The following is an 18,455-nucleotide window of genomic DNA, read 5'->3' as shown; positions in this document are numbered from 1 at the left end:
AGGCACCACACGAACCCTTCCTAGGGCTGGGAACCACAGGAATTTACATTCTTGACGTGTATCTCTTAATTACGGACACCCTGGTCGCTGGCTGACTCAGAGAGGGCCGGTTAGGGCCTGCACGCCCCAGTGACCTCACTCACTGGGACAGGCCAAGGGGGGCTGTGCCCCAGGGACACTGCCCGGGGACGGGGCGCCTGGGGCCCATCCAGGACAGCACAGGGCCAAGGCTGAGAGTCACTGCTTTCCAGAAGCTCCTCGCTGGGGTCCAGCACAGCCTCTTGGCTCTCCTAAGCCACTTCCTTCTGACCAGAAACCAGTTTTCCAAGAGCGAATCGCCCCATTCATTAAGGACTCGGGATGAATGTTCAACACCTTCTCCAGTTTCCTTCTAAAAGTGGTATCCACCACTGCCCAAGTGCTCTAGAAAACAGGGGACCCCAGTGCAGTGTGGGCCCCATCCCCCCGGCATAAACCTCTAGGCTCCGGGGAAACTATTATCAGAAAGGCAGCAGGATGTCTCGGTGTCTGCCTACCTGCACGCAGCAGGCCCTCAAGAGAAACGAAAGGGTTAACGGTCCTTGGCTATGTTTTGCAAGTGCCCCGTAGGATCCCCGGATGCCTTTCGTTCAATCCCACAACCACCCGGGGCGGATACCGTCCCTCCTTTGCGGATGACGACGGGAGCCTCGCCTGGCCTGAGTCCCGGGGACGACGATGCTCAGTCCCGCGGTGCGCCCAAGCGCCCAGGGCCGTGCCAAGCGAGCCTCTCCCCGCGTCATCTGCTTCACTCCCACCAACTGGCCGGCACCACTGGCGTTCCCGTTTTGCAAAAGAGAAAATGGAGGCAGAAAGGCCGGGACGAGATTAGCATTCAAGCCGTCCATCTGGCTCTCAGGACGGGGCGCTTGGCCTCTACGTTACGGCCAACTCTGAGGACACGGTGTGCTTCACAGCGAGTTAGAGGCGCTCGATGCCCAGATCCTAGGGTTCCCCCGCCCCCCCGCGAGGCCGCGAGAACGCGGCCCCTCTGTCTCCTCCTGTGCGGCCTGGGCCCGGGCGCCCCTCGTTCCCACGCCTCTCGACCTGGGAATGATTTCCAGGCCCATGGAATTGATGCGCAACAGACGGGTAAGTGATGGGTAACTGACCTGCTGCTGATTAACCGCGGCTAGACGCGCGGAGGCCCCACGGCCTTGGACACAGCGCCATCGTGTGGCCAAAGTGGGCAGCGCTGCCTGGGCTGTGAGCTCAGACCTTGTCCAGGACCTGGGCGAGCCAGATTACAGATGGAGAAGGACCTCTCGTCCTTTGGGTCTCCCACTCAGTGCACGGGTGGCCGTGTAGCTGCAACAGCAAAGGAAATGACCCGGCGGGGTCCTTCTTGGCGGGGACTCCTTGGTCAGCCCTGAACTCAGAGGAAGCAGGAAGCGAGGCCCCTAGCCTCTCCTGATGGGGCAGCGGGTTTGTTTCTGAGAAAGGAGCTCATGTAGCAAAGGAAATTCCGTTCCTTCAAGGGTACATGGGTCCCTGACCTCGGGCAAAGTCATTGTTTTGCCTGGAATTAAAAGAAAAAAAATTTTTTTTCAATTATAGTTAGCATACAATAGTTATATTAGTTTTAGGTATATAGATAGTAATTAGACATTTACATATGGGCAAGGTCATGTTAAGGCTCATGCCACTATTCATTCATTTGTTTTATGGCTCATTCATTCAGTAAAAGTATAATCTAAAAAAGTACCTACTATGTGCCAGGACCAAGGCCAGTGATGATGATAGAAAAAAAGGATAAAAGAGATGGCTTAGACTGTGGCGGCCAGTGTCACTGGCCTATAGTAGGCGTAATGAATATTTGATGAATGGCGAATGAGGCCACTTCTCACCCGTGAGGGACAGCAGGGCAGACGCCTGGCGGGGGGGGCTGAGGGAAGGTATAAGTGGCGGCCCTGAAGACCCGGCCCGGTTGCCTGCCAGCCCCTCTCTGGGGTCACTTTTCCGTGAAGAGCAGAGAGGACCCAGCCACAGACGGGGCTGGTGAAGTTAGGTGAAGGCCCTGGGCCCCTTCTCAGAATGTTTGAAAACACCTAAAATAAGATACACGAGGTTTACAAAGCAACCAGTTATACCGAAATACAGTCATCAAAATATTTCTAAAATGTGATAGTCATGTTCTCGCTAATATATGATGTAACAAGAGCTACAGACAAGTCCTTTCAAAGAGTGACGAGCACAGATGATATTTAGACAGAACTGCACCGACTGTAACATGATATGGAAACTGGCTGCCATTTCTGCTGGCAACAAAGTCGCAGGCACTGCTAACACACTGTGACATGTTGCCTGTATTCGTAATGGAAGGAAATGTTTGTTACATTTCAGCTAGAGATTGGTGAAAATAATGATGTAAACACCTCCCCATCGAAGTCCATGGGCTCCTGGATTTTATCCACGGACCTGTTGGTTAAGAAGCCAGTAGCTTACGAACAACAAATAATAAGTAAACAGAGCGAGCGTGAACGGTGCCGAATGCTTTGCAGGAAATTGACAGGGTGAGGTGCCGACAATTAAATCAGAGAGAAGGTCTGTGTCGAATGGGACAGTGTTGGAAAGCCTGGGTGATAGGGCACTCGGTGTTAAGAAGGCTCATACGGCAGTATAAAATGGCCACGAGAGGGCCCTGTTTAGCCCATAAACCTGCACAGCCTGAAAATGTGACTCTCCTGCTGGGGACCTGAATTCGCCATCTGATCACTGTTTCCTAAACCCAGTCAGACTCATTTGCATGCCAGCCTCAGCCTCAAAGGCACTTGGTTTTGCAACGTCACCCCTTGGGGCAGCCCAGCCATGCCCACGGCCAGCCGCCCTGCGGAGGAACTGCACCCCGGGAGTGTAAACTGCAGAAAAATCTCAGCATCTCTGAATCCTGTCTGGGAACCGGGCTCCTTATGGCTTAGAGGTGAGCCTCCCAGGTCCCTGCCCACCTTCCATTCATACTGTGACTCTCCCACGGTCCCCCCCCCCCCCCGCCACTGAGCTAGCAGTTATGGGGTCCTCTGTTGCCACCCATGGGTTCCCAGTCCGGCAGCAGCAGCACAGGCAACGTTTTTAGGGGCGGCTGGTGAGCTTAACGCTGGGTCAGAGGTGGCCTTTGTAGCTAGCTGGGAATGAACCAGTGTGGCAAGCTTGCAGGGTGATGTCAGGGCTGGCACCAGCAAAGAACAACTTTGTTGACAAGAAGATTAATTAGACAAATGTAGGGCCCATCAGTTATTGCCACCGCCTCCTTGGGTCCTCGGGGGTCAGCTCTAGTCAAGCCTTTGCTAGAGGTTTTCTTTTTTCTTTTTTTTTTTTCCGTCTTTTAAAAAGGAAAGCTTAATCTCCTAACAAGGCAGCCAAAAAACAATTCATGGCGTGCCGGAGGGCAAGCACGCACAAGCAGGTTCTGGAGGGAGTGTCCCCGCAGCCCGCCATGCCTCAGGCTGCCGCAGCCCGAGAACCGAGCGGGCCTCTTCCTCCTACCTGTACAGACCCGGCCCAGGAAGCGTGCCGAGCCCTGACTCCTTCCTCGTGAGGGAGGACGCCCCGTCTGTGGCTGGGTCCTCTCTGCTCTTCACGGAAAAGTGACCCCCAGAGAGGGGCTGGCAGCCAGCTGGGCCGGGTCTTCAGGGCCGCCACTTATACCTTCCCTCAGTCCCCCCCAGGCGTCTGCCCTGCTGTCCCTCACGGGTGAGAAGTGGCCTCGTTCGCCATTCATCAAATATTCATTACGCCTACTATAGGCCAGTGACACTGGGGAATCATGGGGTGGTCCCCGTACATCTGGGTCCTGCCTTGGGTGGGGAGCTTCTAGTCTCGAAGGGGAGTGAGTCCGTGGCTGTGGTCACGGCCAAGGAGGAGCTAAGCGAGGGGATGCAGGGGCGGGCCAGGTGGAAAGGCCGCCCGAGACCAGGCGTGGCTCCACGCCTGTCTGCGGGGACGTGGCTCCCTTCTTCAGCCAGGAGACAGGAGTCCATGGTGCCAAGGTGGCAGGGGTGGGGGTGAGGGAGAGCGGCTCTGGTGACTGGATAAATAGAAAAATGTTTCCAAGTTGTGCTTCTTATACTTTAGTGTGAGTTAGAATCCTCGGGCGGGGCGGGGGTTGGGGGCTCAGGGGGAGGGAAGGGGGACTTGCTAAAAAGTAGATTCCCAGCTCCGCTGATTCAGAAAGGGTGGCGAGGGGCCGAGACGGCTGCATTGTAACAGCCCTTCCCCCCACACACCCCTCCGCACCCCCAAAAGGCACGCCGTTGAGCCAGGCCTGCCCTGCTTGCCAGCCGTGGGGACAGGACTGGTCCGGACGGAGGCCCATCTCCTAGGCTCAGCATAGCCAAGGCACCTGAGCACACGGAGGCCCCCAGGCACAGCTGTCACCGTGCATGGGCAGATTCGGCCTTTACCAGCCTCCCAGGGCTGGGCTAGGGGTGGATGGCCACTCAATTGCCCTGCCAGCTACAGTCCATCCTAGAGACTCCCTAAGGCCCCACGAGCCCCCGATAGCCTCCTAGACCCTCGCTCTGTTTTCTTTTGAAAAGAACCGAGAGTCCTGCAAGAGTCAGCTGTGGTCCCACATTCTGCTTCCACAGCCGGTGGGAGCCGGCCTGGTAAGGGTGTGCCAGCACCGGCTCGGAGCAGGGTCCCCAGACGGCATGCGGCCTTGGCTGGCACTGTGTAGGAGGACAGGAGCCTGGTGGTCATCGCTGAGCACTAGGTCTTCCAAGGACAGGAGGAGTCGCTTTGCTGCCCCTGAGGCAGTCCTGTAGGAGACCCAGGCAGGAAGGGGCGGGACTTGCTCTGCCCCCTCGGGCCCAGCCTTGTCTATAAGGCCTATAGGGGCAGAGTCCCGGGGGCTGGGATGTGTCTACCTGGGTCCTACATCCTGCCCTTTCTGGAGCCATGAGCCGCACAGGTGTGCGCGGGCCTCCCTCCCTGGGTCTGTTTCATGGGTGACAGCACATTGGAGGTGTGGATGGTAGGTTCAGTGGTGCTGAGACCTGGACGCATGGGCCGTGGGCACACACACACGTGCACTCGCACCTGTGTACGAGGCCCTGCACGGCCCAGTGCGGAGCTGGTGGCGTGCGCCGCAGGGGGCGGGCCTGGCTCTGCGCATCGCCGCCTCTCACAAGGACTCGGGAGATTTCCAAATCCAAGCCCGGCCTTTTCGGATGGCGAGCCACATGTATTTACAAGGCAGAAAGATAACCCACGTTTTAGGAAGACACGCGGTGTGGGGGCCCTTGTCCTGGGCCTCCAAAACATTAGGGGGCTAGGAGGCGGTGGAGGAAGTGCTGAGGGCGCCTCCTCATGGCGGGGCTGGGGAGTGACCCGCAGCCCAGAGACTGGGGATTCCCAGCGTCTTTTCCTTGGCCCTGCGTCAACCTCCCCGCGGTGATTCTCCGGGTGTGGCCGGGAAGACCAGGCTGAGTCCGAGGGGGCTCGTGCAATATGTAGATTCCAGGACCCCCCAGAACGGACGGTGAACAGGGACGGGGCGTGGGGCTGGCAAAAGCTGTCTTTTGCCCCTTTGCCCCATCAGTTGATTCCGAGTCCCTTGGAAGTGTGAGGACCACGTTCGGGGGCTTCGTAGCGACAGACCACAGGCGGGAAGCGGGCAGGGGGCTCTCTGTCTGAAGATGGGCTGGAGAGGCGTGGTCTGGGAATTACCTGCTGTCTCTGAGTAGATGTTTGGGGACCCGGGGACACAGTGCTTGTAGGGAACGCCCTTTCCAGCTGCAGGGGCGGCGAGGGGGCGCGGTTACATGGAGCGCAGGGCACCCACCTCGGAGACCCCGCGTGCCCTTCCGGCCGCTGCCCGCGGGGCCAGGGTGGGGGAGAGCCTGGCTCTCTTCTAGGAGGAACGCAAAGCTTCCGGTGGAAGGGAGTGACTCAACCTAAGCCTGCCACCAACATGTGACCTGGGTGTGACCTGGGCCGTGTCCTCCCTCCCCAGGCCTGTCTCCCTGTGTGTCAAGGGCTAAAGGCCATTGAGAAGTGGCTCTAATGAATAAACTTCCACGTAAGACATCGATTCGCTTCTAGTAACGAAAGAGAGCGCAAATGGATTAGGAAATTTCTTATTCCTTCGGCTCATGGCTTATGAGCTGCCGAACAGATAGATGTTCAGGCAGAAGACGATTCAGAGAGTTGGGTGGAGGCTGAGCGGCCGGACGAGACTCCATCTCCCGATCTCTGCTGCCCTCTGCTGCCCGGCGCGGGCTGGACGCGCTGACGCCGAGTTGGCGGCGGGCATCACAGGCCTCCGAAGGGGTTCTCTCTGCACCTGCAGGAATCCTGGGGCTCAGGAAACCTGGGGCGCAGAATGCGCAGTGATTTCCTCCAGGCCGCACAGCACATCAGCAGGGCTGCCGCCTCCGCATCGGCCGGGCAGAGGCCTCTGCCTCACGGACCCTCCAAGGGCGGTGCCGGGAGCAGCGGCACCGGCGGCATCACCTGGGCACTGGTTGGAAAGGCGGCTCCCCGGGTCCCCGGGGCCGCCCAGACTGGCCGAATCACAACCCTGTGGGCGGGGCTAACCCCTCAGGTAGGCCCGCCGCTCGCTCCAGGCGGGAGCCTTTGCTATGACTTTGGAAACAGAAGTCTAGAGGAGGAACGGACTCTCTTATCATATCGTGCATCTTTGAAATTAAAACGGGAAAAAATGCAGAAGTGCGACTACTTTGTCTTTGTTTCTATTTGGGACGGTCTGTCCTGTGAGAACGTTGACTGCACAGCGCACAGATGGGCTCGGTTGGAGCTTTTGCAGAGAACAGCCCCCTCGGGGACAGATGGGGAGTCTGGTGGACCTGGGAGCTGCGTGTGCCACGCCAGGAAACGACAGAGCCTCGCTGGACTTCTGCATTCCCGCGGGAGACATCTCAGGGCAGGCATCGTCCTGGCCGGGACTCGGATTTTCTAAGAGTGCTGCCTTGAGTTCATTCATTCATTCACGCATTCACCAGAAACTGCACATAAAGCGAATCAGCTGAAATTAATTAGTCACAACTGTGATGAGGGCTTCGAAGAAGACATTCTGGCCGCTCTGACAAACAGGACGCCACGGCGAGGGTGGAGGGAGATTTACAAAGCAGTGTGACGACGCATCCCATGAAGGGGGTGGTCCCGGGGCTCCGGGAGAGGGAAAGGCGCCTGGGACTCCACCTTCCGGGTGGGCTGCGGGTCGAGCCCAGAGAAAAGACGTCAGAGGTTGCGGACTGGCCGGCTGAGTCTTCTTCCCTTAGAAAGCAGAGCCCAGGTCAGATCTTTAACACCCCTTGAATTAACTGGCGCTGGTCTTGCTAGAATGCTGACCTCTAGGACAGCATTCTGGCTACTTAAAGGGACAAGGTATATTTTCCTTGGGCTACTCTTGGCAAAGATTAGCAACTTAGGCAAAGACCTGTTACTCACTTAAATTCCCAATTGATATGCATCCTAGAAAACCACTGAGGAATGAACTTAATCTGCAGAACTAAAGTCTGTTGTTGGACAGGTAGTTTTTCAGAGAAGTCATTTCTCCCCCAAAATCAGCCTTAAAAAAATCTTTTGTTTCTTAGGCCCTCATCCTTCCCTCCTCCCTTCCGCAGTGTACGGACCTGTGCAAAGATGAAACGTCCAGGCGACACGTAGCCGGGAGAGGATTTGTTTCAGTCTGTTCTGGTGAGAATTCCAGATCAGGCGCACTCGCGGGAGACGTGAGGCTGAGGCTGCTGCTCTGATCTGTTTTCAAAGAACACAAGTCCCGCCACCACCTCTGAAGCCATGGTAAGAGCGGAAGCAGCCGCAGCGGGCGGAACGGCGGCCGGGAACAGCGAGCCGGAAGCGGTTCTGCTGAGACCAGCCGGGAGGGGATGCTGGGCCTTCCCCCTGCAGAAGCCCCGGCCCAGGCCTCCACCCTCCGCCCTCCGTCCAGGCGGTCGGTCGGGGCCCACACGGAGAGCGCCCGCGGCCCTGAGGTCACTGTCACTCTCCTTCCCAATTCCGGCTGCTCGTCTCATCCTGGGGAGCCCCCTTTGCCAACAGGTCCATGACACGATGCTCTTATAGATGCTCCACAGAAAGACGAGCCGAGTTCACAGGGCTGACTGTGGGAGTGACCGTACTCGTCGCTCCTGCCCGCCCCTGCTCACCCGAGGGGGAGGCGGGAGACGGCAGTTTCAGCTTTGAGCCCACAAGGTCAACGGGGAGAGGGAGGTGCGAGTTGTTGGGGACAGGACTTCCACCAGTATCCTGACACTGATTCAGCCTCCGTCTTGTCCTGAAGAGGAATGGCTGCCCTTCTAACCAGCTGGACTGGGACAAGGCCAGGCTCTTCCCCGTCTGCTCGGCGGCCCCCGCCGAGCGGCTGTGCCCGGTCCTCTCCCTCTCCCAGTCAGACGCCTCACTACCTAGCTGTTGGCCTCAGTCCATACTTAATTTTCAAAATGTCTTGCAACAAAAATTTTCCTTTTTTCTCTCTGCTTACTAAGGCCAGCATGCTTTTTTTCCTTTAGCTAGTTGGTGGTTGAATAAGTAAAATGTATCTGGACAATCATTTAAATAATACACAAGGAGAGCTGTGTTTGCCCGTGGGCTTTAGACATTCTGCTGTAAGCTGCCCAGGCAAAGAAAGGGCAGGTGAACTGAGCCAGTTACAGGACCTGGGGTGTCTTCTAAGACACTCAGCCAAAGCACCAGCCTGGGAACCAGCATTCCCAGGACAGCCCTTCCTCTCCACAGACCTCCGTTCATCCAAGGAGCCAGAGGCTGTGATTCTACTCATGAAGGGCGGAGGGAGGTGAGAACATGCGCCTCCCTGGACACCCAGGAGGCAAAAGACGGGAATGTCACTTCTGCGCCTCATCTTCAGCCACACAGAACCCTGCTCCCGTGGGACGCGGAGGCCGGCCTGCCCGGCGTGCAGGTGTGCGGTCCTGCTCCGTGCCGCACCCCGGGGAGCCCCACAGCCCAGTTCCTCTGCTTTCAGCGAGCAGCCTGGACCTGGGAAGGCGGGCGGCAGAACTGAGCCCGGCACGGCGCCTGGCCTCACACACGGCGACAGAGCACACGCGGCCCGGCTGGGATCTCCTCTTTATTTACCGTTTCTGTAAATTATGAACATTTACGTTCTCAGCATTCGTCTATAATAGTCGCAGCTCACATTAAGAACACAAAGACAGAAAATTAAAGCACGAAGATTTCAAAAAGGAGGTTTCTGTAATGCTTCACAGAGGAGTTAAAATTCAAAATATCAAAGACCCCACATACTGAAACAAAACAAAGCTTAAAATTCCCAATGAGCCTGAAATTACGAAGTTTAACAACTGCTTCAACGAGGGAATGAATAGTCCTGTGTTTTCAAAGGATGCTTTGGTCAGTCGTCTTCACTGCTGAAATGTTTCTGCTGTCTGCATCTTGAACGCGTACATACACAGCCACAGCATCTACCTGACAATCAGTCTAAAACTTCTTTCACTAGTCAATGAAAAAAGCGATTCAGTCACTTGAATTTTAACTTTAAAAAAATTAAAGGTATTTCCAGGGACTCTTAAAGCTCTCTCTCCAAAAGTATAAAATGTCACACACACTGTCAAAATCTGAAGTGTCTGCTGTGTGCATGGGGCCTCAGCAACACGGCGAAATAGCTCACGAGGACCCTGGAAGGGACAGTGCCCCCATTAGGCTGGCTGTGACCCTGACCACAGCCAGACCAATACCCCACCCCACCCGCCTGCGGGGTCCGGTTCCCCGACACGACGTATAAACCTGTCACTCTTCTCCTGGTTCCTGCTTCGGGGGTTCCAGCTCATTCAGCAAGTCTCTGCCGGCCGCTCCGGCTTTCGAAGCGAAAAGAAGTGCTCCCTGTTTAAAGCCGAGGTTCTTCAAGCTTCGGGCATAATCCGCATATATTGCGGAGATGAGCTTCGGTGAACCACGGTTAAGGAAGGGCAGCGAGGCAGCGGGGGCAGCGGGGGCCAGTGGGGGCCGCGGGGGCACGGGGACATATCACCCAGGCCCCGGTGGCGGGCGAGGCCCAGCCCTGCCGGAGGCCCAGGAGGCACTGAGTGTATCCCCCGGGGCAGCACGGGGCGAGGGGGGGCACCACTTCCTGGGGAGGGCCGTGCCCAGCTGGGGAAGGCCATGTCCCAATGTGTAACGTCACTCAAATTAGCGGTGCCAGCTGAGCTCAAAGCTCCTCCTTCTCCCAGGAGACCCAACTAACACCCTCCCAGATTCTCCCACGACCTAAACACAACTAAAGACTTAGAACAAGAAAGATGACAGGAGAGGAACCCTAGCACACGCCCTCGTGCCATGTCAAAGTCCAAGTGGCTGGCACTTTGGTGGGCAGGGGCAGACGTAGCTTCAGTGGGAGGTTCTACTTCCCAGCCTGGCCCAGGCGGGGGCTCTGGACATCTGGGTGCGGGGTTTTACGGGCCCCTGTTCCACTGTGTCCTGATACTCAAAATGGCTCCTTCGAACTAGAGCCAACTCTCCTAGTGCCTAGATACGAGCTTGAGTTTAATTTTCTATAAAAAAATATACAGGAAAGTTAAGTATCTGACATGTAGAAATGAAACCACAACGTAACAAGTCACGAAAAAGTGCAGTGAGGACAAGCGGGGCTCTCAAACACAAGGCACGGGAGTCCTGTTCGTAAGCCCATCCTTTCTAAGAAAAAAAAATGCAACTCGACTGATGTCCAGAAGAAACAAGGTGCTCCGGTTACAGGTGGACCACAGTGACTTGCCTACAGGCCACATCTCTTTGAAGTGCTGTCTCTGGTTCCACATCAGACTGTCACTATGGATAACAGTGAGCCTTTCTTGTATTATTCCTGTATATATTTTCCAGATAAATACATAAACTTTTATTCCATGGAGTGCATTGTTCTGAAATAGTACCATTTTAAAGGAGCAGGCTCCTATATCTTTCCCAAATTATTTCCTTTATCTTTTTAAGTTCAAACGAAATGTTACGAAACGTGACGTCCCTCCTTCCACAGCCCTGCCTGTCTCCGCGTCCATCGCAGAGCTGAGGCCAGCGATGCAACAACCTTCCTTCCCATTCTTTCCCTCACATTTAGCCCTCCTTCTTGGCTTTGGAGAATCAGCCTTTGGCTCCTTCTAGATATAACATAGTTCCCACCCAGGTCGCATGACTAAGAGGAATCCTAAAACCCACTCAGGTCATTTGCTTCCCCCTCAGCATAAACGTCTGGCAAAGGATATCTGTGTCCTCATTGACTTCGAACGCACCATACTTGAGACAAGCTTCCACAAACAAGGCAGCTCGATCGAAGTATCTCATGCTGTTCAACAGGACAAAGTAAGAGTTAGGCTTCGTGGTTTACAGAACCAGCCACGGGCTTATTTCTAGTAGAGACTGTGCTGTAAGTTACACGGGCACCTTCTCAGTCCTGGCCGAGAAGGGAGGGGTGTGCTCTCTGGTCCCTAATCCCAATCTCTGTTTCATTAATACTGAAAAATGTGAAAGAGTTGAGAAGAGAAATCTACGGACAGGACAAGTATCCATGTACCCACTGTCTGGATTTAACAAGTAATATTCTGCTATATTTGCCTCAACCCCGCTCCATTAGTTTTAAATAACCAAGATGTCTCACGGTAGGTTACGGGAAGCGCTCGCCAAGGTGTTCAGGAACGACTTCTCCAACCTGCCACACTTGGCGCCCTTCCCATCGCTCGCTGGCCCTCATCTCAGCCACTCTATTCAAAGCTGACTTGTTTCCGGTTCTCTAAAGACTTCTGTCGCATTCTTTTTAAATAGGTGCCCGTGGGTTTGGCCAGTACATGGGCAGGGGAATATCGAAGCCCCTAGAGCGAAGGAGGAGGTAATAAAGACGGATTATTCCGTTCCCTTCGGGTTTCTAGGTAAACCCGGGGTGCGCGCGTCTCCTCGGCCCAGGCACTGGACGCCGACACCGGGGTGGCGCCTCGGCGAGCGCGGCGAGGCTGACCACGGCCGCGCCAACCAGCTGCGTGCCCCGGGCGCACCTGTGGAGTGTCTCGGCCACGCCGGAGAAGCAGCCCAGGCTCAGGAGCACCAGGAGGGCCTTCGACTTCTGGTTGACGTGAGGGGAGCAAAGGTGGTCCACCCAGCGCTTCAAAACGTCGGCGCACTCTTCAGAACTGAGCCGGACCTGAGAAAGGCGCCACGTTAAAGACAAAGGTACGCTGCACCATGTGTGAAAAAGAGGAGGAGGAATTCAATCAAAGTGGCGTCTGTGTGCGTGGAACAAATGCCGGGCTTTGCTTAATGAGCACACTGCCCCGATACTGCCCTGAGCCGGCGGGGCCTGGGGGCCTGGCGACACTTCTGGGCCGTCGTCTGGGCTCCCACCCCAGCAGGGAGAGGAGGCAGCTGCTTTCACTTAACTGCTACCAACGCAAACTTCCTCTTTCAGTAAGAAGAAATGTAATTTTTACTCATAAAGAATAGGATGACAGTTATAAGAAAATATTTGCAAAGCGGTTTGCAGCCAAAAAAATGCTTCTAAATTGTAAGCGAAAAATTCCAGATGGAAAAATCCATCTGCAATGCTCTAGGCACCTACCGAGTCACCTACCTTTGCAAGCCACGCTGCCCGGTTCCACTCGCCATACGTCTGCAGGTAGCGGCAGGCATCTGCGGCTTTGTCTATCAGGCAGAGCAACTGAACACCCTCTGGAAGACAAAACGGCAGCCCCCTCAAGCGACACTGCAGCTCCGGGATGAGCCACTAAAGGTGAAATCACCATCTGACTTCATCTAGCCTGTGCGTTTTGTACCTGCTGGAGACACTCCTCACTAACATTTTAAAATAACACATTAAGATAGAATTCTACGAAGCAACCAGATGGGAAGCACGATACAGTCCAGAAAATACACAGGGAGAGCATGTCTCACTCGCTGGTTTTCTTCGTTTTAGTTTGCCCAGGTTTGTCCAAGTTATGCCTACTGTCTTGCCAAACAGTGACAGCGCCCCCTTTCGCTCTAAAAAGTGTCCTGGTTTAGATGATTAAATTACACGGTTATCTTCTAAAGAACTAGCAATTATCTTTTATCTTTCTCCAGTATACATAAAAAAGGAAGAAATATCCTTAATAATCAAATCCTTTGCTGGAATGCGCCTGATTTTCCGGAGTATTGACAAATATACCCATAAACATGCCTTACCTGCCAACTTGCCATTGGCAATCATGTTAGTTGCCACCAGCTTAATGGTGCTCTGGGAGGGGCCTGACGAGGTGACAGTTGTGACCAAACAGGCTTTCAGTGAATCACAATAATAATGCTGGTTATCTGCGCTTGTTTCCAATAGCAACTGCACAGCTCTGTCTGTCTAATAAAGAAACAGTTCTTCTAATTATGACATCATTTCCCTCCAACTTAATCTTTTTACTTCGTAATTTGCAACCCTGTAGTTTATAGCTAAAAGCAGACTCATTTTCAAAAATTGCTCATGAACGCTTTGTTTACACACACAGAACCTGAACAAAAGTGCTTCACTGCTTCTTGTGGATAAACAAATACCACAGTCTGGTTTATATAGGTGCTCCAGCGACTGCTTATGTGAGCTCTGTACCAGTCAATTCGGAGACACAAAAACAAAACAAACAGGCCTCATTTGGCATTGCGGAAGCCAAACTTACAAGCTGGTTAACCATATTTCACTTTCTTACAATATCTGCTGGTCTTATTTTGAGAGAAAGCCTAGATTTACACTTAAACATTCAGAGAAACACTAAGTGTGTATGTGTGTGTGTGTGTGTGAGAGAGAGAGAGAGAGAGAGAGAGAGGTGTGATGCTCTGAAATACTAATCCACGAGCGACTCCGTGAAACCTGAGAAGAGTTATTAGAACCGACGTACCTGGCCCAGGAGAAGCAGCTGATCAGTGCACTTCCGCGTGTGGTCATAAGTGGACCGTTTTGCTTCCTGCAGATTAACTCTTTCCAGCTGAAATTTCTAGAGTAGGAAAAAAAAAAAAAAAAAGGAAAACTAAGCCTGGATTATAAGCCTTACAAGTTATTTAACTTTTACTGTACTTCATAAAATCATTTTAATAAACATTACTTTGACTTGCATGGTTCTTAATCAACTTTACAGAAATCCAACAGTTTAGTAAGAATTTGAAAAGAAAAAAATGTTGAGATGTACTATCATGTGCGTGCAAGTTTGCCTCCCTATAGAAACTGGCACTTGAGTAGAGCTGGATGAAAAATCTCTGTGTGCACTAAAGTAATATGCTATAGATTATAAAATTATGAAACTATATTTTTATACATAAAACAGCAAATTCAAACCAAGTGAAAGAAATACGTTATTTATAGAAATTAATAAAATAAGAGAATGAAAATAAACCTTGTAAGTTAAAATTTTTAGGCAAAAAAAAAAAAGACAATACAATTTCAATGTGTATTAAAAACCTCAGTAACTGTTTATGCCCTTTTTGAGCCCTGAGTCAGGCATTTTTTATGCAAATCTGTCAGGGGCTCATCTCTATTATGTGGACCTTGGTTCCAAACATTCCCCAAGTGTGAGATACTTACAAAGACGTAAGTAATCAAGATGACAACTTTACAGCGCTAATGTATGAAACATAATACCTGGAAATAGGCATTTTCACAGAGTATATCGTAACATATATCTAGCGGGTTGTTCACTCTGCCCCGAGGACCAGTTTCCTCAGTGGGGGTGCTCGCTGCCTTTTCTGGGGACAAGCTGTGCAGGTAGTGGGCAGCAACGGTCCAGAAGTGCAGCTCCGACTCATCGCCGTAAAGCCTGAGGAGGGGAAGCGAAGTTTCCACTGAACTCACCCGGCAGACCAGGGCCTGCGCAGGGGCTCCCCGGAGTGGCCCGATGTGCTAGGAGCACAGTGCTGCCACGTCCCCAGCGGGGTCAAAGTGCTAAGCAGCAAGTTCTCCCGCCTGGTTCCCGGGGCCCAGACAAACAGGAGGCTGATGGCACGGGGGCCATTCCGCCCCAAGCCTCTCCGTTCTGTGTTATTTCTCCGGTTTACTGTCAGAAAACCTTTAGCCTGGACCACGGCATCTCACTGAAGAAGTTCCTCTGGGATAACTGGCTGCGTGACGTGTGGAGATGACCTGCAATTTATTCTCCAAGAAGTGGAGGGAAATGTCTTCTTTATAAGTGACAACTCTACTGTACAGTGAAGAAGTACAGGTCATTGCTTCTAAATATAACTTATCGGTATATTTAAGGACATGCCCTTTATAGCTGATATTTTAACTCATATTTTAAAAAGATGTATGAGGGAATCTTTTCAATAGAGACCTAGATCTTACATATAAAATGTATTTTTTTTCATATTTGTATTACTCCTTTCAAAATTAATTAATTAAGTCATATGTAAAGGATGAACTAAAATATTTTTCTAAAATTTAAGAGTCTGGTTTTAACTAAAACTCTGTGATAAGAGACATGAGTTAAACTGAAATTCTGTCCTTTGCACAGCATACTTCAAACAGTGTTACCTTGAAACAAGCAGACATCTCTGCAAGAGAGTGAATTCTGGATCAAGCAAGAGTCTCTTTATGTCACTGCAAACAGGAATCCAGATAAAGGCAAGACAAAAATTTTTAAGTAAACAATAAAGCAAGGAGATAAATCGATATACTCTAAAAATGGAAAATTCCAAATTCCACTCAAAGAGTCTGTTTAGAATTTACAAAGGAAGTTCCTTTGCTATGACCCTGACATTACAAAAGCTTACAGGGTACGGAGTGCGCACCGGGGCCCGGAGAAACCACCCGTCAACCACCTCAGGGGCTCTGACGCTCTGATTCTTGCTGACCTTCCTGCAACAGTTTCCTGAGCATAATAATGAGAGTGTCCTTGCTGATAAAATGATTTTGCTAATCATCTGGAACAGTACATACTTTAGAGAAGATGCATTCAGAACTTATTTTTGAGAATATCTCAAAAATAAAATATTTAGGAAAAAAAAGGCTAGTGTTTTTAGAAATTGAATATTTCTAAAATAGCCAAATATAGAAGAATATTCATAAATCAGGGAGGGAGGAAAAGATATTCTTTGAATCTATTCTTTTCCATTTAAACACAAATGTTAATCTTTGAATTGAGAAAACAAAGTAATTATTTCGAATTTGACATCGATAAAAAAATCTATTACAGCTAATTTATTAAATATTTATGATTACATGTGACAGATACTAGATTGTAAAAATGTGTTACGTTTTACAAAGAACTTCTTGTGGACCTATATTTTCCTACTTCCTTTGCAATATGCTTCCTAATACGTACTTTTGAATGTTCTTGGCTTAGGGAACACACTGATTTCTTTGAACTGTGCGCGCGGCACCTGACACCGAGAACCCGCTCTGGAAGCGGGAAGCCGACACGCAAGCCCCTTGTTCGTCCCCTCACGTGAGGCTCTACAGGCGTGTGTGGCGGAGGCGGCCTGAGCTGTGAGGACCTCACACCACAGCTCCTCCTGCTGCCCAGACAGGAGGCCAGAACTTGCTGAAGGCAGGTGCTCCATCAGTGCGCCTGAAATGACCACTTCTACAAGACGAAGACTCTAAAGGGACACGAACCTCTATGACAGAAACTGGTCTCTCCCTGAGCCGCTGTTTCCTAAAATGCAACTTACTTTAATTTTTAAAAGCCTAAATTATTGCATTTTTCTTTCTCATAGTCTTATCTTCTAAGAAAACATAGTTAGAGTGCTTACTTAGATAACGAATTCAACTGTTCTTGAAGAAGATTCTTTATTTCTTCATTTTCTGGATAATTGCTGTATAGAAAAGATTTTGAATGCATTCATTATCTCTTCACTTAGAACCATTTATTTCTTCACCAGAAAAAATAACTGTTACTAGAGAAACAACCTCTTTGTAGTCCTTGGTTAAAAAGCAACATTCTACTCAGGAACCCACCAAACATCTTTAATGTCTGCTTTTACCTGATTTAGTCAAAACAAAGAAATGAGTAAAGAAAGTCTCTTTGGCTTTCAAGAAACCAAAAAATTTACCAATGGGCTCTAAAAACTATCAGGTGTAGATTCACGTTAATAAGGAACTGAGCGATGACTGAAGGAGTCTGCTCACTCTTTGGCTCTGCAAAATGGACACTCGCTTCTCTAAGCAGATACTTCCTGGAGCACGGACACATCCTCACGCTGTTTTTTTATTCCCCTACCCCATGCCTACCCGTGTGCATTCCACATGGTTTAAGTTCAGCAAGACTTACCAGATTGATAACTACTAAAAATAGTTGCGGTAGACAGTTTTGCAACGAGGCAGGCATTGAGATTTATAAAACACAAAAGACCTCCGAAGTAGGCTCATTCTTGCTGCTTTTAAAAAGAATTAGGCCTGGCCTCAAATTCCTCTTGGCCTCCACCGGCCCCCTTCACACTCACTTTGCCACGTCCCATGTGCGACAGCCACATGGCCACCGGGGAGCAGCACACCCCCGCCAAGGCCCCGGAGACGCAGAAAATAAAGGTAGACCAGCGAGTCTCAGTGTGTCTGCTGGTTTAAGGTTTCAATCCTTTTAAATGCTAGGGTACAGGTCACTGCTGATTTTCATGGGTGTCCTTCAACCTCAAGGAAATTAGGGAAAATAAAAATGGAAAAAACTTACACGTGAGAAATATCCAAAGTATACTGCCCATTCCAAGGCTGGTGTAGTAAGAAAGCTTTCAAGGCCAGGGAGGCCCTGGGGACAAGGAGGTAAGGGCACCACACAGGTTCTAGACCGAACGAAAAAAAATCAAATTAAATTTTATACCACTGTGAGGCTTCAGCTATAACAGGTTACAGAGAAGTCAGCAGAGACCAGCGTGCACATCCGGTGGCACGAGAGAGAGGACATTCGACGTAATCACCACTTGAGACGCGCGGGCTAGGAGTGGAGAGATTCTCTTCACGACCAACATATGTTTCTCCCCTTTCGAAGATTTAGGTTGTCTATATGGTACACGACCACCACCTTCCTTGGATAAAAGATTCAGTACAGCATGAACATAGCTCATTATTTTGAAATACTACTAATAATCATATTTACCAGTATCATCTTATACCATTCGATGTATGTGCTTTTCTGAGACTATTAAACTAACATGGCCCATTAACCCTGAGTTTCTCACTAAGGGGATCAGGCCACCTCTGATCAACTGCATTCTCAGGTCTCACCTATAAAGGTAGCCTCTGAACAAAATGACTACCTTCCTAGAAGGCTCTGGACCCCAGCACCCGCCACAGGCAGCAGTTGGCTTACTTAGGGTGCAACAAACAAGATTTAGCTGTTTTTCAGCAAGTTCCAGTGCATAGGAAGGAGACCCAGAGGCTCTAAACCCAGGAAGCTGAGATCTGACGCCCTAAACGCCCCACTTGTCAGACTGTAGACCTTACACTCAGTTCCCTGGGATCTGCCGGCTTTTACGAACTC

The 18,455-nt window shown here is 51.2% G+C and overlaps 1 protein-coding gene and 1 long non-coding RNA gene across 4 annotated transcripts in view; one reads left to right on the top strand and one right to left on the bottom strand.

Annotated features, from left to right (window-relative positions):
* The first annotated feature begins 719 nt into the window (after positions 1-719).
* Positions 720-17,655, top strand: LOC118603835. The gene is made up of 3 exons (XR_004951323.1): positions 720-1,131; positions 7,626-7,803; positions 16,326-17,655. It is a non-coding gene; the product is annotated as an uncharacterized LOC118603835 (long non-coding RNA).
* Positions 9,092-18,455, bottom strand: part of WDR11 (WD repeat domain 11) — a 52,089-nt gene continuing 42,725 nt past the window's right edge. For 2 of the 3 annotated variants that reach the window (XM_016149109.2, XM_016149111.2), the window contains exons 20-29: positions 17,649-17,757; positions 16,735-16,797; positions 15,515-15,580; positions 14,627-14,801; positions 13,890-13,985; positions 13,195-13,360; positions 12,605-12,702; positions 12,033-12,178; positions 11,250-11,329; positions 9,092-9,944 (exon numbers count right to left, since the gene is read on the bottom strand). In XM_016149109.2, the coding sequence (XP_016004595.2) occupies positions 9,787-9,944; positions 11,250-11,329; positions 12,033-12,178; positions 12,605-12,702; positions 13,195-13,360; positions 13,890-13,985; positions 14,627-14,801; positions 15,515-15,580; positions 16,735-16,797; positions 17,649-17,757 (1,157 nt within the window). In that variant the 3' untranslated portion in view covers positions 9,092-9,786. The remainder of the gene's footprint in view (positions 9,945-11,249; positions 11,330-12,032; positions 12,179-12,604; positions 12,703-13,194; positions 13,361-13,889; positions 13,986-14,626; positions 14,802-15,514; positions 15,581-16,734; positions 16,798-17,648; positions 17,758-18,455) is intronic. The other variant, XM_016149110.2, reaches the window with a different exon arrangement.

The sequence above is a fragment of the Rousettus aegyptiacus genome, unplaced genomic scaffold (genome assembly GCF_014176215.1).
Source record: "Rousettus aegyptiacus isolate mRouAeg1 unplaced genomic scaffold, mRouAeg1.p scaffold_m13_p_6, whole genome shotgun sequence".
Taxonomy (NCBI): Eukaryota; Metazoa; Chordata; class Mammalia; order Chiroptera; family Pteropodidae; genus Rousettus; species Rousettus aegyptiacus.
Note: the sequence above shows the minus strand (reverse complement) of the source record. Positions and strands in the feature narration are given on the sequence as shown.